The sequence below is a fragment of the Typopeltis vanoorti genome, chromosome 15 (assembly GCF_054136105.1).
Source record: "Typopeltis vanoorti isolate ZY-2024b chromosome 15, IOZ_Tvanoo_1.0, whole genome shotgun sequence".
Classification (NCBI taxonomy): domain Eukaryota; kingdom Metazoa; phylum Arthropoda; class Arachnida; order Uropygi; family Thelyphonidae; genus Typopeltis; species Typopeltis vanoorti.
This window is the reverse complement of record NC_143563.1, coordinates 78,207,248-78,228,621: the sequence shown is the minus strand read 5'-3', so window position 1 is coordinate 78,228,621 and position 21,374 is coordinate 78,207,248. Positions and strand designations below refer to the sequence as shown.

At 34.7% G+C, this 21,374-nt stretch overlaps 1 protein-coding gene across 1 annotated transcript in view; it reads left to right on the top strand.

The window, feature by feature from the left end:
* LOC150098916 (alanyl-tRNA editing protein Aarsd1) overlaps nt 1-10,442 on the top strand; it is a 113,095-nt gene extending 102,653 nt beyond the window's left edge. Inside the window, exon 11 of the mRNA XM_090405029.1 lies at nt 10,242-10,442. Within this exon, the coding sequence (XP_090261155.1) occupies nt 10,242-10,398 (157 nt within the window). The 3' untranslated portion in view covers nt 10,399-10,442. The remainder of the gene's footprint in view (nt 1-10,241) is intronic.
* The last annotated feature ends 10,932 nt before the right edge of the window (nt 10,443-21,374 follow it).

Below are 21,374 nucleotides of genomic sequence, written 5' to 3'. Positions count from 1 at the left end.
AAATTCAATAAAAGAAAAAAACTGAAGATCTGGGATGATACAATCAAAGAAATAATCAAAAAGAAAAAAGAAGCCTATCACAAATGGTTAAGCAGTAAAAGATTAGAAGATGAAATAGAAAATAAAAGAATAAGAGCCATAGCTAAAAGAGAAGTCAGAAAAATACATAGAGAATCATGGAATAAATTTGTTTCTAACTTAGAACATGATTTATATAAAATAAGACCCAATGTATATAAGATTTTGAAACACCTAAATGCAGATACCAAAGAAAACATAAAATTAAACACTGAATAAATTAGAAGAATTTCTAAATTACTACACAGAACTGTGGACAGACAAATATTTTAAAAAAAAAACTGGCAAACAATTAATGAAAATGAAAAGGAAATAACTGAAGAAGAATTAGAAATCAGCCTGAAAGAAACAAGAAACGGAAAATCACCTGGAGAAGATAAGCTAGGTTCAGAACTATATAAATACGCAGGAACAAGATTCAAAGAAAGACTTATTATTTTTAAATAAAATTTACTCAACTGGTATCCTCCCAATAGAATGGAAAAAAACAATTGTGATTCCTATCTTTAAGAAAGGTAATAGAGATGACCCTAAAAACTATACAGGTATTAGTATACTCAATTCCTGTTACAAAATATATAGCAAAATCTTAAATAACAAACTAATGAAATATTCCGAAAACTTTATTCTAGAGGTACAGAATGGATTTAGAAAAAGATGATCATGTATAGACCCAGCCTTTTGCCTAAAATAAATAATAGAGAAAAGAAGAGAATATAATTTAGAAACACATATTGCATTTATTGACTTTGAAAAAGCATTTGACAAAGTTAAAAGAAACATATTATTTAACATATTAAAAGAAAGACAAATACCAAATAATATCCTAAAGGCTATCACAAGTATATATGAAAATAATCAAATACAAATAAGATTAAATCACGAGCTATCATATACAAGAGAGATAAACCAAGGGGTCCGACAGGGATGTCCCCTCTCAGCAACTCTTTTTAATATCTACTTAAATGAAATAATAATAAAATGGAGTAAAAATTTACATCAAGGAATTAAACTTTCAACTACAGTTAACTTAAACACTCTCCTCTTTGCAGACGACCAAATAATAATTACAAATTCTGAAGATAACTTACAGAAAGCTATTTTAAATCTAAATGAGATATCCAAAGATTATGGTATGATAATATCAACGGAAAAATCAAGAACTATGGCCTTTAAAGGAAAAGATCTAGCAAGAACTAAAATAGTAATAGATAACAAGATCTTAGAACAGGTGAATTCATTTAACTACCTAGGATGTATGATCACATATGAAAATGAGAAAGATATAAATGTAAAAATTGCAAAATATTTAAAAATAACAGATGTAATTAACTCTATATTTAAACTAAACCTAGTTTAAAAACAAACCAGACTAAAAGTATACAATACATTAGCTTACCGGTCTTAATGTATGGAAGCGAAATCTGGACAATAAAACAAAAAGACAAACAAAGATTAACAACAGCAGAAATGAAGTTTATGAGAAAAACTGCAAAGTATACCCTATTGGATCACAAAAGAAACGAAAATATTATGAAAGAATTAAACCTAGAACCAGTAATAGAAAAAATTAAAAAATATAAACATAAATGGATGAAACACGTTCAAAGGATGAAAACAGAAAGATTACCAAAACATGTGGACAGACTTATGTGTTCGTCGAACATTTTGTTTATTATTTTAATGGTATAATAGAACACAGAAACTAAGTAAATAATTAATTTATTAACTTGATGCTGATATTTCGCTGGTATTATAACCAGCATCTTCAGAGCACAAAAACACTGTTTGTCACAATACGCGAGACTAAAACAACATGGTGTACTTAAACAAAATTGTAGCAGCAACACAAAGACTAAAGTCCTGATTTTGGCGCCCTCTATCTGAAAAAAAAAAAAAAAAAAAACTATCATATATTACTAGAGTCCTAGAAAAGTGCTAGTTTTTTCTTAATATGACTGTCTCCCAGATCTTCGGCAAGTTAATACAGCCATATTTGTTGAGATTTGGAGTGTGTTTTAGGGCTTCTGTCGCCTCTAAGAACAATCTCTCTGATTTATACGGGTTTCTGTGTAGTACTTTTGTGTTTTTCCAGTTGATCCTGTGTGCAGGGGTATCCAGAGCATGGTCTGCTAGGCCTGACTTCCCATAATGATAATTCTGGACGTATCGTTTATGTTCGCTGATGCGGATATTCACAGTTCTTCCTGTTTGACCGTAGTAGGCTTGATTTCATGAGCAGGGTACTTGGTAGACTCCTGGATGTGATAAAGGAGGAATGCTGTCCTTGGGTGAGCGGATGAGGGTGACTAATTTGCTACATGGTCTGAATGTAGTGCGTAGTTTATGTTTATTGAGAATTCTTGAGATCTTTTCTGATGTGCCTTTAACGTAAGGGATGGTGACTGTTTTGTTGTAGTTCTCTGTGGTGGATGGTGGGAGGGGTTTCTTAGGAGTGTTTAGTATTTTGTTTATTTTATGTGGATTGTAGCTGTTGGCCAAGAAGGTGTGGCGTAAGTGAGTCAGTTCAGCAGTAAGAGCCTTGTCATTGGAACAGATTGCTCTCGCTCTATGGGTTAGCGTTTTTAATATGCCATATTGTTGAGAAGGATGATGGTGTGATTGTTTGTGTAAGTATCTGCCTGTATGTGTGGGTTTTCTAAAAACTGAAAATGATAAGGAACCATCTGGGAGACGTGTGATGAGTGTATCCAGGAAGGGCAGACAGTTGTTGGCTTCCAGTTCCATAGTAAAGTGGATTTTTGGATGTTGGCTATTTAAATGTGCTAAGAATGTTTTCAATGTCTCAGGGCCATGTGGCCAAATAGCAAGCACATCATCAACATAGCATAGCCAAAGTGTTGGTTTGAGAATGGCTGTATTGATTGCTTGTTTTTCCAGGTGTTCTATGTAAAAGTTGGCTGGGGGGGGGGGAGCCCATGGCTGTCCCATCAATTTGTTTGTATATTTTCCCTTTCCATGTGAAATATCCTGCATGTATTGTGAATTTGAATAGTTCAAATATATCAGGGGGGAAGTGTGACTTCAGTAGATTGAGGGTTTCTATTAGTGGTACATTTGTGAATAGTGAAGTGATGTCAAAGCTTACTATTAAGTCTGAGTTTTTTAGGGTAAGGTGTTGTAAGATGCTTTTTAGGTGTGCTGAATTTTTGACAAAGGAGGGAGAATTGTTAGTGAGAGTGGCTAGTAGCTTCGCTAAATGTCTAGCCAGTTTGTATGTGGGACTATTTATAGGGATTTTTTAAGGATTCTTCACGGAGACGATATCGTACGCAGGACACGACAATATGGTAAGTGGAAGTTGAAATTGATGCGGCAACTTAACAGGTTAGCCTTCTTAAAGAGGTGCCGAGACACCAAATTAATACCGAACTGTTTTAAAATCAAAAACAAGTTCCACTCGGCCAAAGCCCAATGCATCTGTAAACGAGCGAGTGTAGCGCTGTTACGGGAAGAGATTAACACCACTCGCCGGGAATTAGCACAAGCAAATACAACCATCAGCGCTTTACGAGAATCACTGCATAATATTCTAAATACGGAACTTTGGCAGATCTTAGAGAACATCACCGACACATCGGCAAAAAAAGAATTCGACAGAGTCAAAAACCGGCACCAAAATAAGTTTGAAAATCTACAACAACGGAGCACCGTACAACGACCGCAATTACAACAAGACCTCGTCGTCGTGAATCTATCGTCACTCACCTTAAGCAAAGAGGCCACAACGGCTTTAAGTCGAGGGCACAACTTTGCCATAACTCCCAAGCAAGTTCGAAAAGCCGAAATAATGGCGTCCATCGAACGAGGAATATACGACCTGCCTCCAACAATAGCTAACAACATACGTTTAGATGTGGCCAACATCCTAATCAAGTCCAAGCCTCCCAAAAATAATATCCCACATAAGGAATTCATTGCTATAAAAGAGCTACACAACAACAGCCAGATTACCATAACAAAAGCAGACAAAGGAAATGCAACCGTGGTGATGGACACAACTGAATATGAAAACAAAATGCACACACTATTACAAGATCAGTCAACATACAAAATTATAGATCGCAATCCCACCAACACACAAAAGAATAAGGCATGAAAATTATTAAAAAAAGTCACTTTCTAGCCCAAAGACACAGTTAACAAACTCAAACCCTTCCATGTTAAAACACCGAGGATCTATGGATCACCAAAAATTCACAAACCAGGTACACCTCTACGCCCAATTGTGGACAGTATAAATAGTCCCACATACAAACTGATTAGACATTTAGCGAAGCTACTAGCCACTCTCACTAACAATTCTCCCTCCTTTGTCAAAAATTCAGCACACCTAAAAAGCATCTTACAACACCTTACCCTAAAAAACTCAGACTTAATAGTAAGCTTTGACATCACTTCACTATTCACAAATGTACCACTAATAGAAACCCTCAATCTACTGAAGTCACACTTCCCCCCTGATATATTTGAACTATTCAAATTCACAATACATGCAGGATATTTCACATGGAAAGGGAAAATATACAAACAAATTGATGGGACAGCCATGGGCTCCCCCCCTCCCCCCCCCCAGCCAACTTTTACATAGAACACCTGGAAAAACAAGCAATCAATACAGCCACTCTCAAACCAACACTTTGGCTACGCTATGTTGATGATCTGCTTGCTATTTGGCCACATGGCCCTGAGACATTGAAAACATTCTTAGCACATTTAAATAGCCAACATCCAAAAATCCACTTTACTATGGAACTGGAAGCCAACAACTGTCTGCCCTTCCTGGATACACTCATCACACGTCTCCCAGATGGTTCCTTATCATTTTCAGTTTTTAGAAAACCCACACATACAGGCAGATACTTACACAAACAATCACACCATCATCCTTCTCAACAATATGGCATATTAAAAACGCTAACCCATAGAGCGAGAGCAATCTGTTCCAATGACAAGGCTCTTATTGCTGAACTGACTCACTTACGCCACACCTTCTTGGCCAACGGCTACAATCCACATAAAATAAACAAAATACTAAACACTCCTAAGAAACCCCTCCCACCATCCACCACAGAGAACTACAACAAAACAGTCACCATCCCTTACATTAAAGGCACATCTGAAAAGATCTCAAGAATTCTCAATAAACATAAACTACGCACTACATTCAGACCATGTAGCAAATTAGCCACCCTCATCCGCTCACCCAAGGACAGCATTCCTCCTTTATCACATCCAGGAGTCTACCAAGTACCCTGCTCATGAAATCAAGCCTACTACGGTCAAACAGGAAGAACTGTGAATATCCACATCAGCGAACATAAACGATACGTCCAGAATTATCATTATGGGAAGTCAGGCCTAGCAGACCATGCTCTGGATACCCCTGCACACAGGATCAACTGGAAAAACACAAAAGTACTACACAGAAACCCGTATAAATCAGAGAGATTGTTCTTAGAGGCAACAGAAGCCCTAAAACACACTCCAAATCTCAACAAATATGGCTGTATTAACTTGCCGAAGATCTGGGAGACAGTCATATTAAGAAAAAACTAGCACTTTTCTAGGACTCTAGTAATATATGATAGTTTTTTTTTTTTTTTTTTTTTCAGATAGAGGGCGCCAAAATCAGGACTTTAGTCTTTGTGTTGCTGTTACAATTTTGTTTAAGTACACCATGTTGTTTTAGTCTCGCGTATTGTGACAAACAGTGTTTTTGTGCTCTGAAGATGCTGGTTATAATACCAGCGAAATATCAGCATCAAGTTAATAAATTAATTATTTACTTAGTTTCTGTGTTCTATTATACCGTTAAAATAATAAACAACATTACCAAAACAAGCCTTAAAGTACAAGCCATTAGGAAAAAGAAAACCAGGACGTCCTCTTAAACGATGACTTCTAAGGCCGGAACAGGCCATGCTAGGCCTAAATCCTTGATACGTATGATGATGACGATGATGATCTTCCTCTACAACCACATCTTCATTACCTTCTCTATTGTAAGGATTAGGCTGTGGTTCTTCTAGTGTAACCATTGTTTTTTTTAATGAAAATGTCCAATATACTTGCTTATTCCTCTTCTTATTTTCATCATAAATTTATTTATAGCAAGCAAAAGCATCATGTACTTTCCATTCTACTAGTAAGTAGCGTTCAACATTAGGGTTCAGTCTTCGGCCATTTTGAGAAAATTGCTAGCTCCAGAGAACATTTCTGCAAGATCCTTCACTGTGAATTGTTTAACTACCTCTTCTTGTTTCTCTTTTCCCTTTTCCTTTTCTTGTTCTGCCTCTTCTGCAACACATTGTTCCTCCAGTTCGAACCAATTCTTCGTTGGTCAATTTTTGAGTTATGTCATCATCATTCACTTCAAGATACAGATTATTTGTTAGGCACACTATTTCTTCACTCAATTTACAAAGGTCTTCATTTTTTTTTCATAACTTCCAAAATCGTGCAGAAACCATTTTAATGTCTTTTTCCATACGCCACTCATACATTGAGAGTGAGAGGTCACTTCATCTCAAGCCACAGCAATATTTTTAATAGCATGATAAATATTGAATGCTTTCCAGAATTGCATGAGAGTCTGATCATTTCCTTCAGTGGCAGAAATGGCTTGTGAAAGTTCTCCGTAAATAATAAGCCTTAAACACTGCAAGAACTCTATCCATCGGTTGGATTGGTGAAGTATTGTTTGGAGGGAGAAACATGACCTTGATCTTGGGGTGAAGATCACCGATGTAAGGTGCATGACCTGGAGCATTATACAGAATTAATAAAATTTTAAACTCTACATTTACTTTCACACAATAGCTTTCCATTTAACTTGCATAACAGTTGATTAAGGCATCCTCTAACAATTTTTGAGCCATCCACAACTTATTACTCTGATAATGAACTGGAAAAGTATGCTTCCTATGATTCTCACTGTGCTACAAAACCATATCACAAATGGTTTCAGTTTATATCCAGCCACCTTACCCCCTAATAGAATCGTAATACGGTTTATGCCTGTATTATGTTAAGCTGAATGCTATGCCTGGTTTCAAAGCTCTGAATGAGCTTTGAAACCAGGCATAGCATTCAGCTTTTTGTGGATGAATGTCCACTCAGACATTTTTTTTTCTAAAACACTGTGCGGTGTCATCCATATTAAATATTTGCTGTGACAAATAATTTTCCTCCGTAATAATTTTATCCAGTTTTTCTACAAACTCCTTGGCAGCCTTCTCATTGGCACTTGCAGATTCATACATTATGCAGAAGCATTGAATTCGTAGTAGTAATCAAGTCCTGTTTCCTCCTTCAACATGTTGAAGAGACTTAGTGCTTTAGCGTTTATGGCCATAGTGCTAAAGGGGCATGCGCTTTTGGTTAAGGTCTATCCATGATGCAAGTAGCTTTTCCATATCATTGATAGGACCTTGTCATTGTTTCGTCACTATCGTCGATTTAATGGAAGCAAATCCTTTTACAGCCTCCAATTTTATCTTTATTTTTCGAAATGGTCGTCACTATAGAATGAGGCCATCTGAAGTCATGTGCGATCACATTGAGGGGCTTACCAGCTTCATGTTGCTTTATAACTTGCAACTTCGTTTCAAGATCAATCTTGAAACGAAGAATCACAGAAAAAGAGACGAGAAACTTCGCCTCTTTTTCTGTGATTCTTCACTAGGATTTTTGATTGGGCGTGTAGGGACCATGTTGCACAAAAATCATGAATTATTTAATGATAAATACACAAATAACCTATTTTTCAAACCCAAAATCAACAGAGGAACTGTTGAAGACACGTGCCAATTGCTGAGGGAGGTTGGTGCTGAATGCACTGTTGCCACTGCACGATGCATTGTTGCTAAATAGAAACATTTTTACTTCACGCTCTTGTTCAAAGTATAGTCAAAAATGTCATTTATTCCCTTATGGGATCATGGACATATCTTTGTATGGATGTAAGTCGAGGGATGACTGTACAAAATTCTACTTACAAACTTAAGTATGTACTTCAAAAAAAAAAAAAAATGTTAATGTGATACTTGGCATTGCAGATATTCAGCTAACTTGTCACATAACTGCAATTTCCAGTTCTTAGGCAGTGGTCTAAATGAGTATCGTTGAGTCGTGATCGATACGATACACTTCTGTCACATTTAAGTGTGACAGAAGTGGAAGTGCATAATCTGTAAATGGTGATTTGCAGATTATGCAAATCATTAAAAATATGTGCACTAAAAAAATTTGAAGGTTGTTCAATGCTTCAATATCTAACAAAGTGGTGGGAACTTTAAAAATGCTTTATGGGCACTTGGATGCCTGCACGCCCCGTGTTGCCAACCCCTGCACTTATTAATAGAGCACTCATAATGGACTCCGGCAACCCATTCCACTTATTCAACTCTCCAAACAAAATATGTATTCCTCTCACTTCTAGGGCTGATGCCTTGTTTTGTCCCCACTAGTTAATTGTTGAAATATTTCCTCTGCATTGTGCCTATATAAAACTTGTTTAATAACTTAAATGTTTCTTTCATATTCCCTCTTTTCCCAGATATGAACCAATTTTGCAACCCACAACCCCCTCAATGTATCTGGAATGCATTCCAGAGGTCACTCACCTGTAGATCCTCTCCACCACTTCCTCATTCCCAAGAAACCCAGATAACTAGACCTGAACACAGTAATCCAAATTTTTAAGGTCATATCAAAGGCAAATGACAACCTTCTTATTTCTGCAATATGCCCTCTGAATTTCAATTCTCTGTCAACCATCATCTCCACTCCCTAGCTGCATCAGGTTCCTGGAGTACAGTTCCATCAGTCTGGTGCATAGCTTATTATCTTTTCATCCCAAAATGAATAACTTTATGCTTTTTTTTTTCACATTAAACTGCTATCCATTATCTTTTGCCCATACTATCAGCCTATTTAAATCATCCTACTCTATTTTAATTATTTAAATATTACTCTATTGCCCCTTCAAATCATTTATGTACAAATTAAGTAGTTGTCCAAGCACAGAGGATTGGGGTACACTACTGGCCCCCTTTTTTTTCCTGGATTCTGCATCTCCATATACAACACTTTGGTATCTGTTCATCAGCTTGTATTCATATCATCCATTCATATATATCCCCGTTTCTTTCACTTTGCATATGAAAACTCCATGTGGTATCCGAGTTAAACTTTGCAAAATCCAGCAGTCATCATATAGTTAATTCATTTATCCAACTCAGCTGTTACAGTTATAAAAACAGTAAATTTCCTAAGCCATTATCCCACATGACCCCATCACCTTTTTCCACCCTGTTAACTCTAGTTTCCCTACCCTATGTTCTCACTTACCAAAGAACAACAGTCTTTCTAAATGCCTTCATTTCTGTCATCAAGCACACTCCACACACACCTGTAAAATTCCTGACCTGTGTTTTGATATATACTGACTGTTTTTGTCATTCATTATTGCTGCTCTTCTCAACTCTTCATTATCAAATCTGGGATTTACACTCGCTATCTTCCTTTCATACTTTTTTTTACTGCACAAGCTATAACTATTGATCTCAAATCTCTAGCAACCTGATTCACACAGCATCTCTGGTCATTCATACCAGTCATCATTATCATCTAATCCACATTCTCATTTATTTTCATTACCATAGTTACACACTTTCTTTCCTCCAGGAAAGCACTCTAACATTCTGACACCGTACATGAGTCATCAAATCCCTATACATCACATTCCTCATAGCTCCATTTATTCTTCTCTCAGTGGCATCCCTCACTTTATCCCACTCGCTCCCCCCTCCTTGTTCTCTCCTTTCCTGTCTCTCTCTCTTCCCCCCCCTAATTCTCTCACTTTTCTCTCATTTCCTCTCCTTCCCTGGTTTTCTTTCATTTTCTCTCTCTCCTCTCATCCCTCATAACTTTTCTTGCACTTCTACCTCATTTCAGCTTTTACAGCTTATTATAACTCAGCTTTATGTAGTGCATTTTATAAATTGATATGTGGTTAATATTATGTCATATTTAGTGTTAAAAATGCAATATAATAAAAAGGTAATTTGTTATAATATTTTATGTCTGTTCTCTTTCACTAGTATATTTTAATAATAAGCATTCATATATCTTTTCAGAATTTGTGCTATTCTTGGTGGTAAAGGAATTGCAAAATGTGGGAGGTACACAGCAAAAGTAACTGATTTAAGTAAACGAAAAAATGCAGAAGAAATCTTGAAAAACTCTCTAAGTCATATTTTTGAAAGAGAAACAGAAAAAGATATACTAATGTAATGTGAATTCTATATATGCAAGTAATAAATTCTTTATGCATCCCTTTTTTCATTTAATATCATTAGTATTTTAATTCCATCACAAAATTTGGTGCTTAAAATATTTATTAAAATTTGACTGTATATGTTGGTGTACAAGATAACTGAGTGTATAAGATGACCCCCAAAATTTCTTTTCAAAATTTTTATTTTGTGCTATACTCACCATATAAGATGACTACAAATTTTACATTGACAGCTTCTTACTATTACTTTTACTTTAATATAAGTACGAGCAATGTTTAAATATAAATATAAAACATATTTTCTTTATTGTAATTTATGAGTGATGTCTTCCTATACAAACAGTTGGTAAAATTATGATATGTTTATACCAATCTTCAGTTTTGTACAGTGTAATTCATGTGATCACTCCAGTAAGGTTTCATTAGGATTTAAATGGAAAACAAAATACTACATGCTAACCATATAGAGTGCATTTATGAAATACAATTATTTATATACAAAATATATTAATATGTTAACATACTAATTAACATAATAAAAAATAAATACCGACCGATTACTCTAAAAACTCAATGCAGTATGTTTTATTAGTATATTTTTAATAAAATGTTCATCAGTTGACATTATGTATTAAAACTTTCACTTGGAATCTGAAACCATGGCTAGACAATGCTTTCCATAGCCAAATTCAAAAGTTCATATTTTATACTTGGAGTATGATGACTCGTTTCAGCGATTTTTTTTTTAAACTTCAGATATCTTATATGTTAATATATATGGTAACTATAAGTTGAAAATAGGAAGATCACACCTTCAGAAATATTACACTTTGCAAACTGTCATGCAAACATTTTTCCAAAATTTGACACCAAAAAAAAAAAAAAAGCTCAATTTCAAGCACTACTGCCAATTGTTTAACCACGAGTTTTTACTCTATTAAGGAATTTACTTGTTTGGATACTTAAGTAATTTACTAAAGATAATCATTTGATTGTACAAAGAAGAGGCACCTTAATAATGTATGATTGGCTTTTATTTCCGAGGTATGCCAATTTTAATTCAGTCCAAAAAAATTATGTTTATGAATTATAATTAGTATGCAAATGATGATAATGATCACTGGAGTTGTCTTAGTTCTAAAATGTTACATGAAATCACTAAGTTATCTGTTGACCACCAGACACTTGAAGAACATCACAAATGAATTAATGATAAATAAATCATCAGTTGAAAAATATTTCTTGTTGTTAATTATTTATACTTAGCCTTTTTCTCTGACCAGCCAGGTCACAAATGCACACTGTCTCTCTTTAAAATTGTAATTCTATAGAGAATATGAATGTCAGATCTCCTTGGAGATATAAAGAGAATTACTAAATATACATAATTGTATATATTTATATGTTTACAGTAAATATTAAAATATTTACACTAAACATATGCTCAATTAAATATATTCCTATTGTCAAAGTGATTATTTTTTATTCCTATTCACAAATGAAGGAAAGATGTCATTAAAGAAACTTGGTTACTAGAAGGTACATACAAGTACAATAAACAAGTAAGATCTTTGCCTTATTTGTGTTATTAGGAATTTAAGAGGTAAAAAGACAGACTCTCCCTCTCATCTCACCACTGTCATATCAAGACAACATGCTTACTACCTTTCCAATCACACTATTCTCTTTTACCCGTCTGAGCAATCTCCTAATATCTAATCTGACATATTCTTTGTTCGCAGTCACGTCATTTGTATCTATTACAACTACCAATTCTTTTGCTCATTTACTTCTCATATCTAATGCCTCAATCACTCTACTCATTCTACCTCCAGTAAAACATACTTTGTGCATCCTCTCATCCAGCACACACCTTTAATAATTGAATCACCATTCAACGCCACTCGCAGATCTTTTGTTATCTCTTTTTTCAACTCAACTTTTGGATCTTGTGTCACATATGCATCACAATTAACACCTGTCAGCCTTTGAACCAGTCCATGACTTACATAACTTCCTATAAATTTTACAAATTAAATTGCAATACATTTGTGACAAAAGTTACAATTTTCCTAAGGACATAGTTAAGGAATTAATGTACAGTGCTTACAGAACACTATCAAAAGAGACATTTCAGTATGGAATATGTCCACCCTGAACTGCAATGTAGCTCTCATAACGTTGTACCTTGCTTGGCACGTATTTTTATCCTCAAATAGCGATTTTGATGTAAGAGCATGTGACTAGTTCTGTCACTCATATGTTCGAAATTGTTGGGATGAAAAAAAAAAAAAATATAGCATTAGTTGGTGAAGGTGAAAGAGTAGTCAAGAGGGTGACAGTGGTCTTCCCTACCCATCACCATCTCCACCAGAAGATGTCCACTCACCCAAGGAGAGATAAGCAAGCTCTCGATTTGCGGATATCTTTTAGTGATGTCGCATAACTCAGCTGGGTCATTCCCCTTAGCTGGGGCATTTTCATTTTGCCAGCAAAGGTTGGTAGTTTTGTGTGAGCCATTAGTAGCCTCTGCTACTAATGGCTCACACAAAAAGTTAAGCAAGTTTGAGCGCGGTTAGTAGTTGGAAGGGATTCAATCATTCGATGCTGTTGGCACTCTCTCCCTCAATGAGTCTTTGGACTCCCTGGAGGTGTCAAATAATAATAATAATAATTTCCAGACTGATACAATATCGAATGTATGGATCTGTGCTTCCTATGGTATCCGAACTTAAGACTCTTTTGCGTGACCAGCTATTTTGATGTAATGTAACCAAGAAACAGTGAATAATGAACATTTTCTTTATTGAACTCTGGAAAATGTTAAGAGTGTAAACTAAATATTGTAAAATATTTTTAGGTAATTACATGTTTCGAATTTTTCTCTGTGAATATACTTGTAAATAATGTTTCAGCATAATAAAATATGCATTTGTAAACTTAAATGAACAAAGATGTGTGTGTGTTGTGTTTTTCCCATTGAAATTTTTTTACTTAGTTATTCTGTTTAGAAGTTGATATATAAAACCATAACTTTATACCTTAATGCAATTCTGATTAATTATTGTAAAAAAAAAATAATAAAATAACATTTCTTTAGGAAAAAGTAATGAACTTTTAAGATCTAGAAAATTACATCTATATGACACCATATGCGTAAAAATTGGTCCTGTAATTAATTAATTATTTTAGAAAATGTCTACTGCTACCAATTGACATTGTTTGAGTTATATATGTAAAATGATTATTGGAAACAGATTTCTGGTTAATTATGCATGCAAAAAAAAAAAAAAATATTTAAGATTTTTACTCAGTTATTCTGCTTAGAAGATGAAATATCATTTCATAATTTTATCCCTTAATACAAGTCTATCACTAAAAACCAAATAGGAATAAGGATAAAGATCAAAATTAATAGGCAAACCTGTTCATGAAAAGACGATGTTGGTTGTCCATGTTACATACCCTACTGTAAACACTCCACATGACATCCAATAAGCATAGTTCTCACCACCCACATGAGGTCAAATTCCAAACCTTGCTACCTACCCGAGTGTAATCAAATTGGCCATCTACTCGAAAACAAGAACTGATTATAACTTCCTTTAGTATGCATATGTCATTACCACCATAGTCTGTGCGGTTAGCCTAGTGGCTATGCGCTTTGCAACCATATGCTTGGTGAAGGAGTGTCCTGGGTTCGATTCCGTCACCGATGTGAGGAGCTTAAGGATCTTCCTCAGCCATGCCGAGTTAGCCAGTCTTGGACGTGGACAGCAGGGTTTTTTCCCCCAGTTTATCTGGGGTTTTTCATCCCGCAAGCAGGCAAACCGGCCCCGTGAACATACGAATCGACAGCCATAAATACTTAACCCCCCATGAGGGGGGGCTCAACTCGCCCCATTAGGGACGGGGGAGAAAAGGGATGTAACTCCATATGAATAAATAAATTACCACCACACACAATAGTCTCATAAAGATCAAAAGAGCAGATATGAGTCATGATTAAAGATAACACTATGGTGTAAATTTCTAAATGTTTGGAACTTTGTAACATAAAGTTTACTACCAGAGCTAATATTCATTGAAATAATAATAATAATAAATAATTATTTATTTGTGCTAGCAAAAGAAGTAAAGTAAGAAGAATGAATAAAAATGATATATCTATAGCAGGGGGAAATATCACTGGTGTTATTGATGTTGAATTTCTTGTGGATAAGCGTTCAACTTTATTTCCTAAAGAAATTTGTATTTCTGATGGAATTATTGTAAGATATGCAATGACAAAATCACCATGTAGTTGGAAAGAATTACCTGAAAGAGTTAAAAAACAGAATTCTTAGTTATAAAATATAATCATCAGCTGAACTGGGAAACTGGTTCACTATCTCTGGACAAACTAAGAGATTGGATAATAGAATCAACATATGAATATCAAATATTTCTCGCCAAAGGAAGAGAAAAATCAAAAACATTAAGGAATTTAATAGGGAGACCCGTTCTTGATTTAAATGAAATTGGTTGCCCAAAATGTGAAAATATACCATGTATTTCTTATTCATGTTATTGGAAACATAACCAAAGATTTTGTGCTTATATCAATCTCAAAAATATATGTATTGGTTTAAAAAAATAAAAATGTAAGCGTTAATTTTACTACAGTAACAATTTCCTACGATCACACAATGAATAAACTTTCCCAGGTGAGTGTCAATATGTAGAAAATATCACGTGAATGTCCCACAACATTGGGAAAACATTCCCTAGAGCAACAGCACGAAAGGTGTGTATTTTTCAGTTTATTTAATTTCTGTATGTTAGATTCAGAAATACAATATTGTAAATAATATTTCAGTCAAATAAAATGTGTAAACTTAAATGAACAACTTATGGTGTCGTTTGATGTGTTATGCAAATTTAAGTAAGACCACATATTGGTTTTTTTTTTTTAACTAACAAGTTACATCACTTCTCTACATCTGATAACAACACACTAAGAGCAACAGTGCGAAAGGTGTGTATTTTCAGTTTATTTAATTTCTGCATGTTAGAGTCATAAAATACAATATTGTAAATAATATTTCAGTGAAATAAAATGTGTACATTTTATTTACACATTTTATTTATTTATTTATTTTTTTTAAGTCACTGTGAATTCACACAAATTTATTTATTTTTGCTCAGTTATTCCAGTTAGAATATGTAGTTAAACTGAATTTTAAAAGTAAAATAGAGAAAAACAACCAATCATTGAAAGAAAAAAAAAATATATATATATTTTTTTTTTTTAAAAAAGAAATGAATGATAATATATATATATATATAGTCAGCTAGCGGACCCGCATCTACCCACCACTCTACCAATAAATTGTGAAGACTTCACTGAAAAGGAACTAAAAATAGCAATAGATCAAACCAAAGCAATAAAGTCCCCAGGGACTTTCCTGCTTTTAGAATTTTTCCTGGAATTAGAGCAGAAGCTTTCAAAATTGCTGGGTATAATACATATTCCAATCTCCTTGCCATAACGAATCAAGCTTTAAACACTGGAATAATACCTCAACAATGAAAACAAAGCCTTATTGTCCCTATACCCAAAAAGGGCAGTCTCAATAGAATGGATAACTACAGAGGTATTGCTTTGCTATCAACCACAGTTAAAATCTACAATAGGATGATACTCAATAGAATAGAACCTTACTTAACACCACTTTTAAGAAAAAAACTAAGCTGGATTTCTAAAAAAACAATGTACAATAGAACAGATACATTGCATCAGAAGAATCATAGAAGATTGACGTGATAAAAACTTACCACTCATTTTAACCTTTATAGACTTCAAAAAAGCTTTTGACTCCATTAATAGAGAAGCAATGTTTAAAATACTCAGCTTCTGTGGTCTACCCTCAAAACTCATACAAGCAATCGCAGCACCTTATAAAGATTACAGTGCTATAATAATCTTTAAAACAGAAACATCTGAATCATTTCCAGTGTTAACAGGAGTCCTCCAAGGTGATTTACTAGCACCTTATTTGTTTTTAATATGCTTGATTACATCTTCCAGACTATCAACACAGAAGATCTTGGTTTTAACATTAAAACATCCACCCACACCATGCAAATAACTGATCTTAGCTTTGCTGACAATGTTGTACTTATTGATACAGAACCAACAAATGCACAATGATATTTCAGTCTACTAGAGGCACAGGCTAAACTTATTGGTCTGCAGATCAACATCCAAAAGTCACAAGTATTAACAACAATAAACCCTTAGAAAGAGTAAAGGACTTTCATTACCTTGGATCATACATCATCAATACAGAAAATGATATCAGAAAACGTAAACAGCTGGCTCTAGTCTTCCATAACAAACTCCATCCCATCTGGAAATCATCATTAGTATCATTAAAGACAAAATTAAGACTATACCATGCAACCAGTAAATCCATCTTCTTGTATGGTTCTCAAACCTGGACAATAAGCACCAAAAAAACTACAGATCTAATTAACTCCTTTGGAACTACATGTCTCAGACTGATCCTTGGATACACCTAGATGAAACACATCACTAACTCTGCTGTGCTAAATCTGGCTAAGCAAGAACCACTTGTCAGTATAGTCAAAAAACTACAACTCAGATGGCTTGGGCATCAATTCAGACATCCTGAAGTCTCACCCTTTTTGGAATCCCTCATCATGTACAAACCAGAAGATGGCAAACGCAGTAGAGGAAGACCATGCAAACAATTTTGGCAATACATATGTGAAACCATCAGTAGGCTGAACTACGAAACTCCATCTGACATCTACCAGTTAGCTCAAGATAGAGAGACTTGGAAGACATAATTTGAAATATTTAATTTTTAATATAAATCTCTTTTCCCTTTTCACATTGTATCATATTGTGAATAAACTATGTATGTATATATATATATATGTTAGGATAACCAAGTTTATAAAATAACTTGGTTATTTTATCCTAATATACAATATCCCCAAGGTAAAAAATTGATTACATACATATATATATATATATATATGTAGAAAGTTTTTTTACCTTGGGTAAATATACGTTAAAGATACCATACCAAGCTATTTTAAATATAAACCTGGTTTTAATCCATTTCCCAAGTAAGCAAACAGACAAGTAAGTCAAGTTTGCGCCTGCAAGTAGTGCAAGTCTGGGTGACCCACACGTAGTGCAAGTCTTAGGCAACTCGTGGTAAAGGTGGAATAAGCTCCGATCACTATTCTTAGTATTTACCCTTAATGCAAAGCACATCTCCTTGAGGAGATGTATGATGCTATGCATTAAAGGCAAGGTGCCACTACCCAGACTGGTTTTGACCTTTATTGAGGTCTCATCAGTGAGAGCTAGGCTTAAAAATACCAAGGTTTAAGTAATACAGAGCTTATAAATATTTTACCAAAACAAGTTACCATAAGGTGCTTTGACCTTATTAAATAAAAATCTCAGGATGAGAGATAGATGTAGAAAGTTTTTTTACCTTGGGTATAATATACGTTAAAGATACCAAGCTATTTTAAATATAAACCTGGTTTTAATCCATTTCCCAAGTAAGCAAACAGACAAGTAAGTCAAGTTTGCACCTGCAAGTAGTGCAAGTTGTCTGTTTGCTTACTGTTGGATATACCATTTGCCTCCAACTATAGCCAATAATATTAAGTTAGACATGGCCAATATCCTAATCCATTCTAAGTCTCCCAAAAATAATATCCCACATAAAGAAATAATAGCTCTAAAAGAACTATGCAATAATAACCACATTACAATAACCAAATCAGACAAAGGAAACATCACTGTAGTAATGGATACAACAGAATATGAAAGCAAATGCATGCATTGCTCCAAGACCAGTCAACATATCAAATCATAGATCGAGATCCCACCAACTCAAAAGAATAAGGTGTGCAAGTTACTGAACAAAGTCACTTCCTGGCCAAAAGAAATTGTCAAAAAAACTCGAACCCTTGCATTAAAACACCCGAATATATGGTGCTCCTAAATTACACAAACAAGGTACACCTTTGCATCCTATTGTAGATAGTATAAACAGTCCTACATATTATTATTATTATTATTATTATTATTATTCCTAATACCTCCAAGGAGTCCGAAGACTCATCGCGGGAGGACACCAACAACTATCTCTACACCTAACCTCTACTACGAATCATCTCCATCAACGCCATCTACCGCCCACCTTCAACACCACCACAACAGTAATTTTTGTCTGTAAATTGCGTGTGTTCTGAAGGGCCGATTTGTATGTATGCGGGATGAAAAACCCGAGTTTCCGGGAGAAAAAACCCTGCTACCTCCGTATGAGATCGGCTAACTCACCTTCGATTGAAATCTACCAGATAAAGATTCCTCCCGTCGCGACGAGAATCGAACTTAGGCCTATTCCAATCGAAGGGCGCAATGTACCATCGTTCTTCCAATTGCGCTACGGAGGCGTCTATAAACTGGCTAAACATTTAGCCAAATTACTAGCCACTTACACAAACAATTCTCCCTCTTTTGTTAAAAATTCTACCCACCTAAAAAGTATTATAGAAAACCACACCTTAAATAGTTCAGACCTAATGGTGAGTTTTGATATCACATCATTATTCACTAATGTACCACTGATTGAAACACTTAACTTACTAAATTCACAATTTCCCTCAGATATATTTCAGCTATTTAAATTCACAGTACAGGCAGGTTATTTTACATGGAAAGGGAAAATATACGAACAATTAGATGGGACAGCTATGGGTTCCCCCCTTAGCCAACTTCTACATAAAACATCTGGAAAAACTAGCTATCAACACAGCCACTCTCAAACCTAGTCTCTGGCTATGCTATGTTGATGATGTGTTTGCTATTTGGCCACATGGCCCAGACACATTGAATACATTTTTAGTGCATCTAAATAGCCAGCAGCCTAAAATCCACTTTACAATGGAACTAGAAGCCAATGATTGCCTACCCTTCCTGGACACACGGATCACACGTCTTCCAGAAGGTTCCTTATCATTTTTGGTTTATAGAAAACCCACACATACAGGGAGATATTTACACAAGCAATCAACCATCACCCTTCTCAACAATATGGTATCTTAAAAACACTAACCCATAGAACTAGAGCAATCTGTTCCAATAACATTGCTCTCACTGCTGAACTTTCTCACCTATGTCACACCTTAACCAATGGTTATAATCCCCATAAGATAGATAACATACTAAATGCTACCCAGAAATTCCCTCTATCTACCACAGAAGACTACAACAAAACTATCACCATCCCATACGTTAAAAGCACATCTGAAAAGATATCTAGGGTGCTTAACAAACACCATCTGTGCACCATATTTGAACCTTATGTGAAATTAGCCACTCTCATCTGTTCACCTAAGGACAAATGCACTTCTTTATCACATTCAGGAGTCTATGAAGTGCCCTGTTCTTGCCATCAAGCCTACTACGGACAGTCAGGAAGAACTGTGGACATCCGCCTCTGTGAACACAAAAAATATATCCCACACTTTTCGCTATGGCAAGTCGGGTCTGGCAGACCATGCTTTGGATACCCCAGCACACAGGATCAATTGGAAAAAAACAAAAGTAATGCACAGAAGCTTCTACAAGTCAGAGAGGTTGTTCCTGGAATCAACAGAAGCCTTAAAACATACTCCAAACCTTAACAAGTATGGCTGTATAAATCTACCCAAGATTTTTCAGGGAGGCAGTCATCCTAAGACCAAATTAATATTTATTACTTTTATTTTATTTTTTTCAAACTTTCTAAGACTATTAATTGGACTACTATTTCAAAACTTTGAACTACTTTTTTTTTTTAACCTAGATGGCGCCCTATTAGAACTTTAGTCTTGTGTTGCACGCTGCAATTACTTATACTAGCCCCACTGTTATGCCGGACTGTGGTTGTCTTGCATATTAACAAACTTTTGTTGTGTGCTCTGAAGATGCTGGATATAATACCAGCGAAATATTAGCTTCTAAGTTAATAAATAGTTATTTTCTTATCCATCAGTGTTCATATCAATACCGTTAAATCTATTACAATATTTGCATTTGTAACATAGAAATTAACAAAGTATACTACAGAGCTAATATTCATTTGAAATAATAAGAAATAACTACTTATTTGTGCTGGCAAAAGAATTTTCTAAAAATAAATCGCTAACGGAGAGTTCCAAACCCAAACACAGGAAGTCACACATAGCCACGACAAAAACGCGTTTCCAATTCAACTCTATGATGTCACTTTGGACAGAAACCGTGGGAAAATACAGCATGAGCCACAGTGCGTATGAAATTAACGAAAAACGGATAGAAACCTAAATGAACAAAAGTCGACTACATTTTCAGGTTTACAGCAATTTCGTTCTTTCAGCCCTTGTGTTTGTGTGTGTTGTGCTGTGAATATATGATTATAATTCAACTGTTTTGGAATATCTATTTGCATTCATTCGTTCCAAGAAGAGCCATTCTTGAGAGAAAGTAAGTTAGTCTAAATTATCATTAGATTAACTTTTGTATGTAGTCTAGAATTTTTTCTAGACACTACATACAAAAGTTCTTGTAATCCATTTAAATCTGTTTATTTTTTTTAAAAAATGCCATTTAGTTTTTCATTCAAAAAAGAACTCATTTTTATCTCTAAAAGCTGACACCATCTCTTGACTCTAAACTAAAAATTCCAATAGCCAAAAATTTTGTAATAAAGATAACACTTAATCAGAAAGTAATGAACTTGAAGATATTAAATTTTTAGACATCAAAATATTCAGATGAGTTATGTATATACATATATATATAAGAAAAAAAAAAGTGTGTGCTTGAGGGGTGAGGGGACACCTATGATAGCCAATCATTAATTATTTTAGAAATATGAACATGAAAGAAAAAAATGTGTGTTTGAGGGAACAA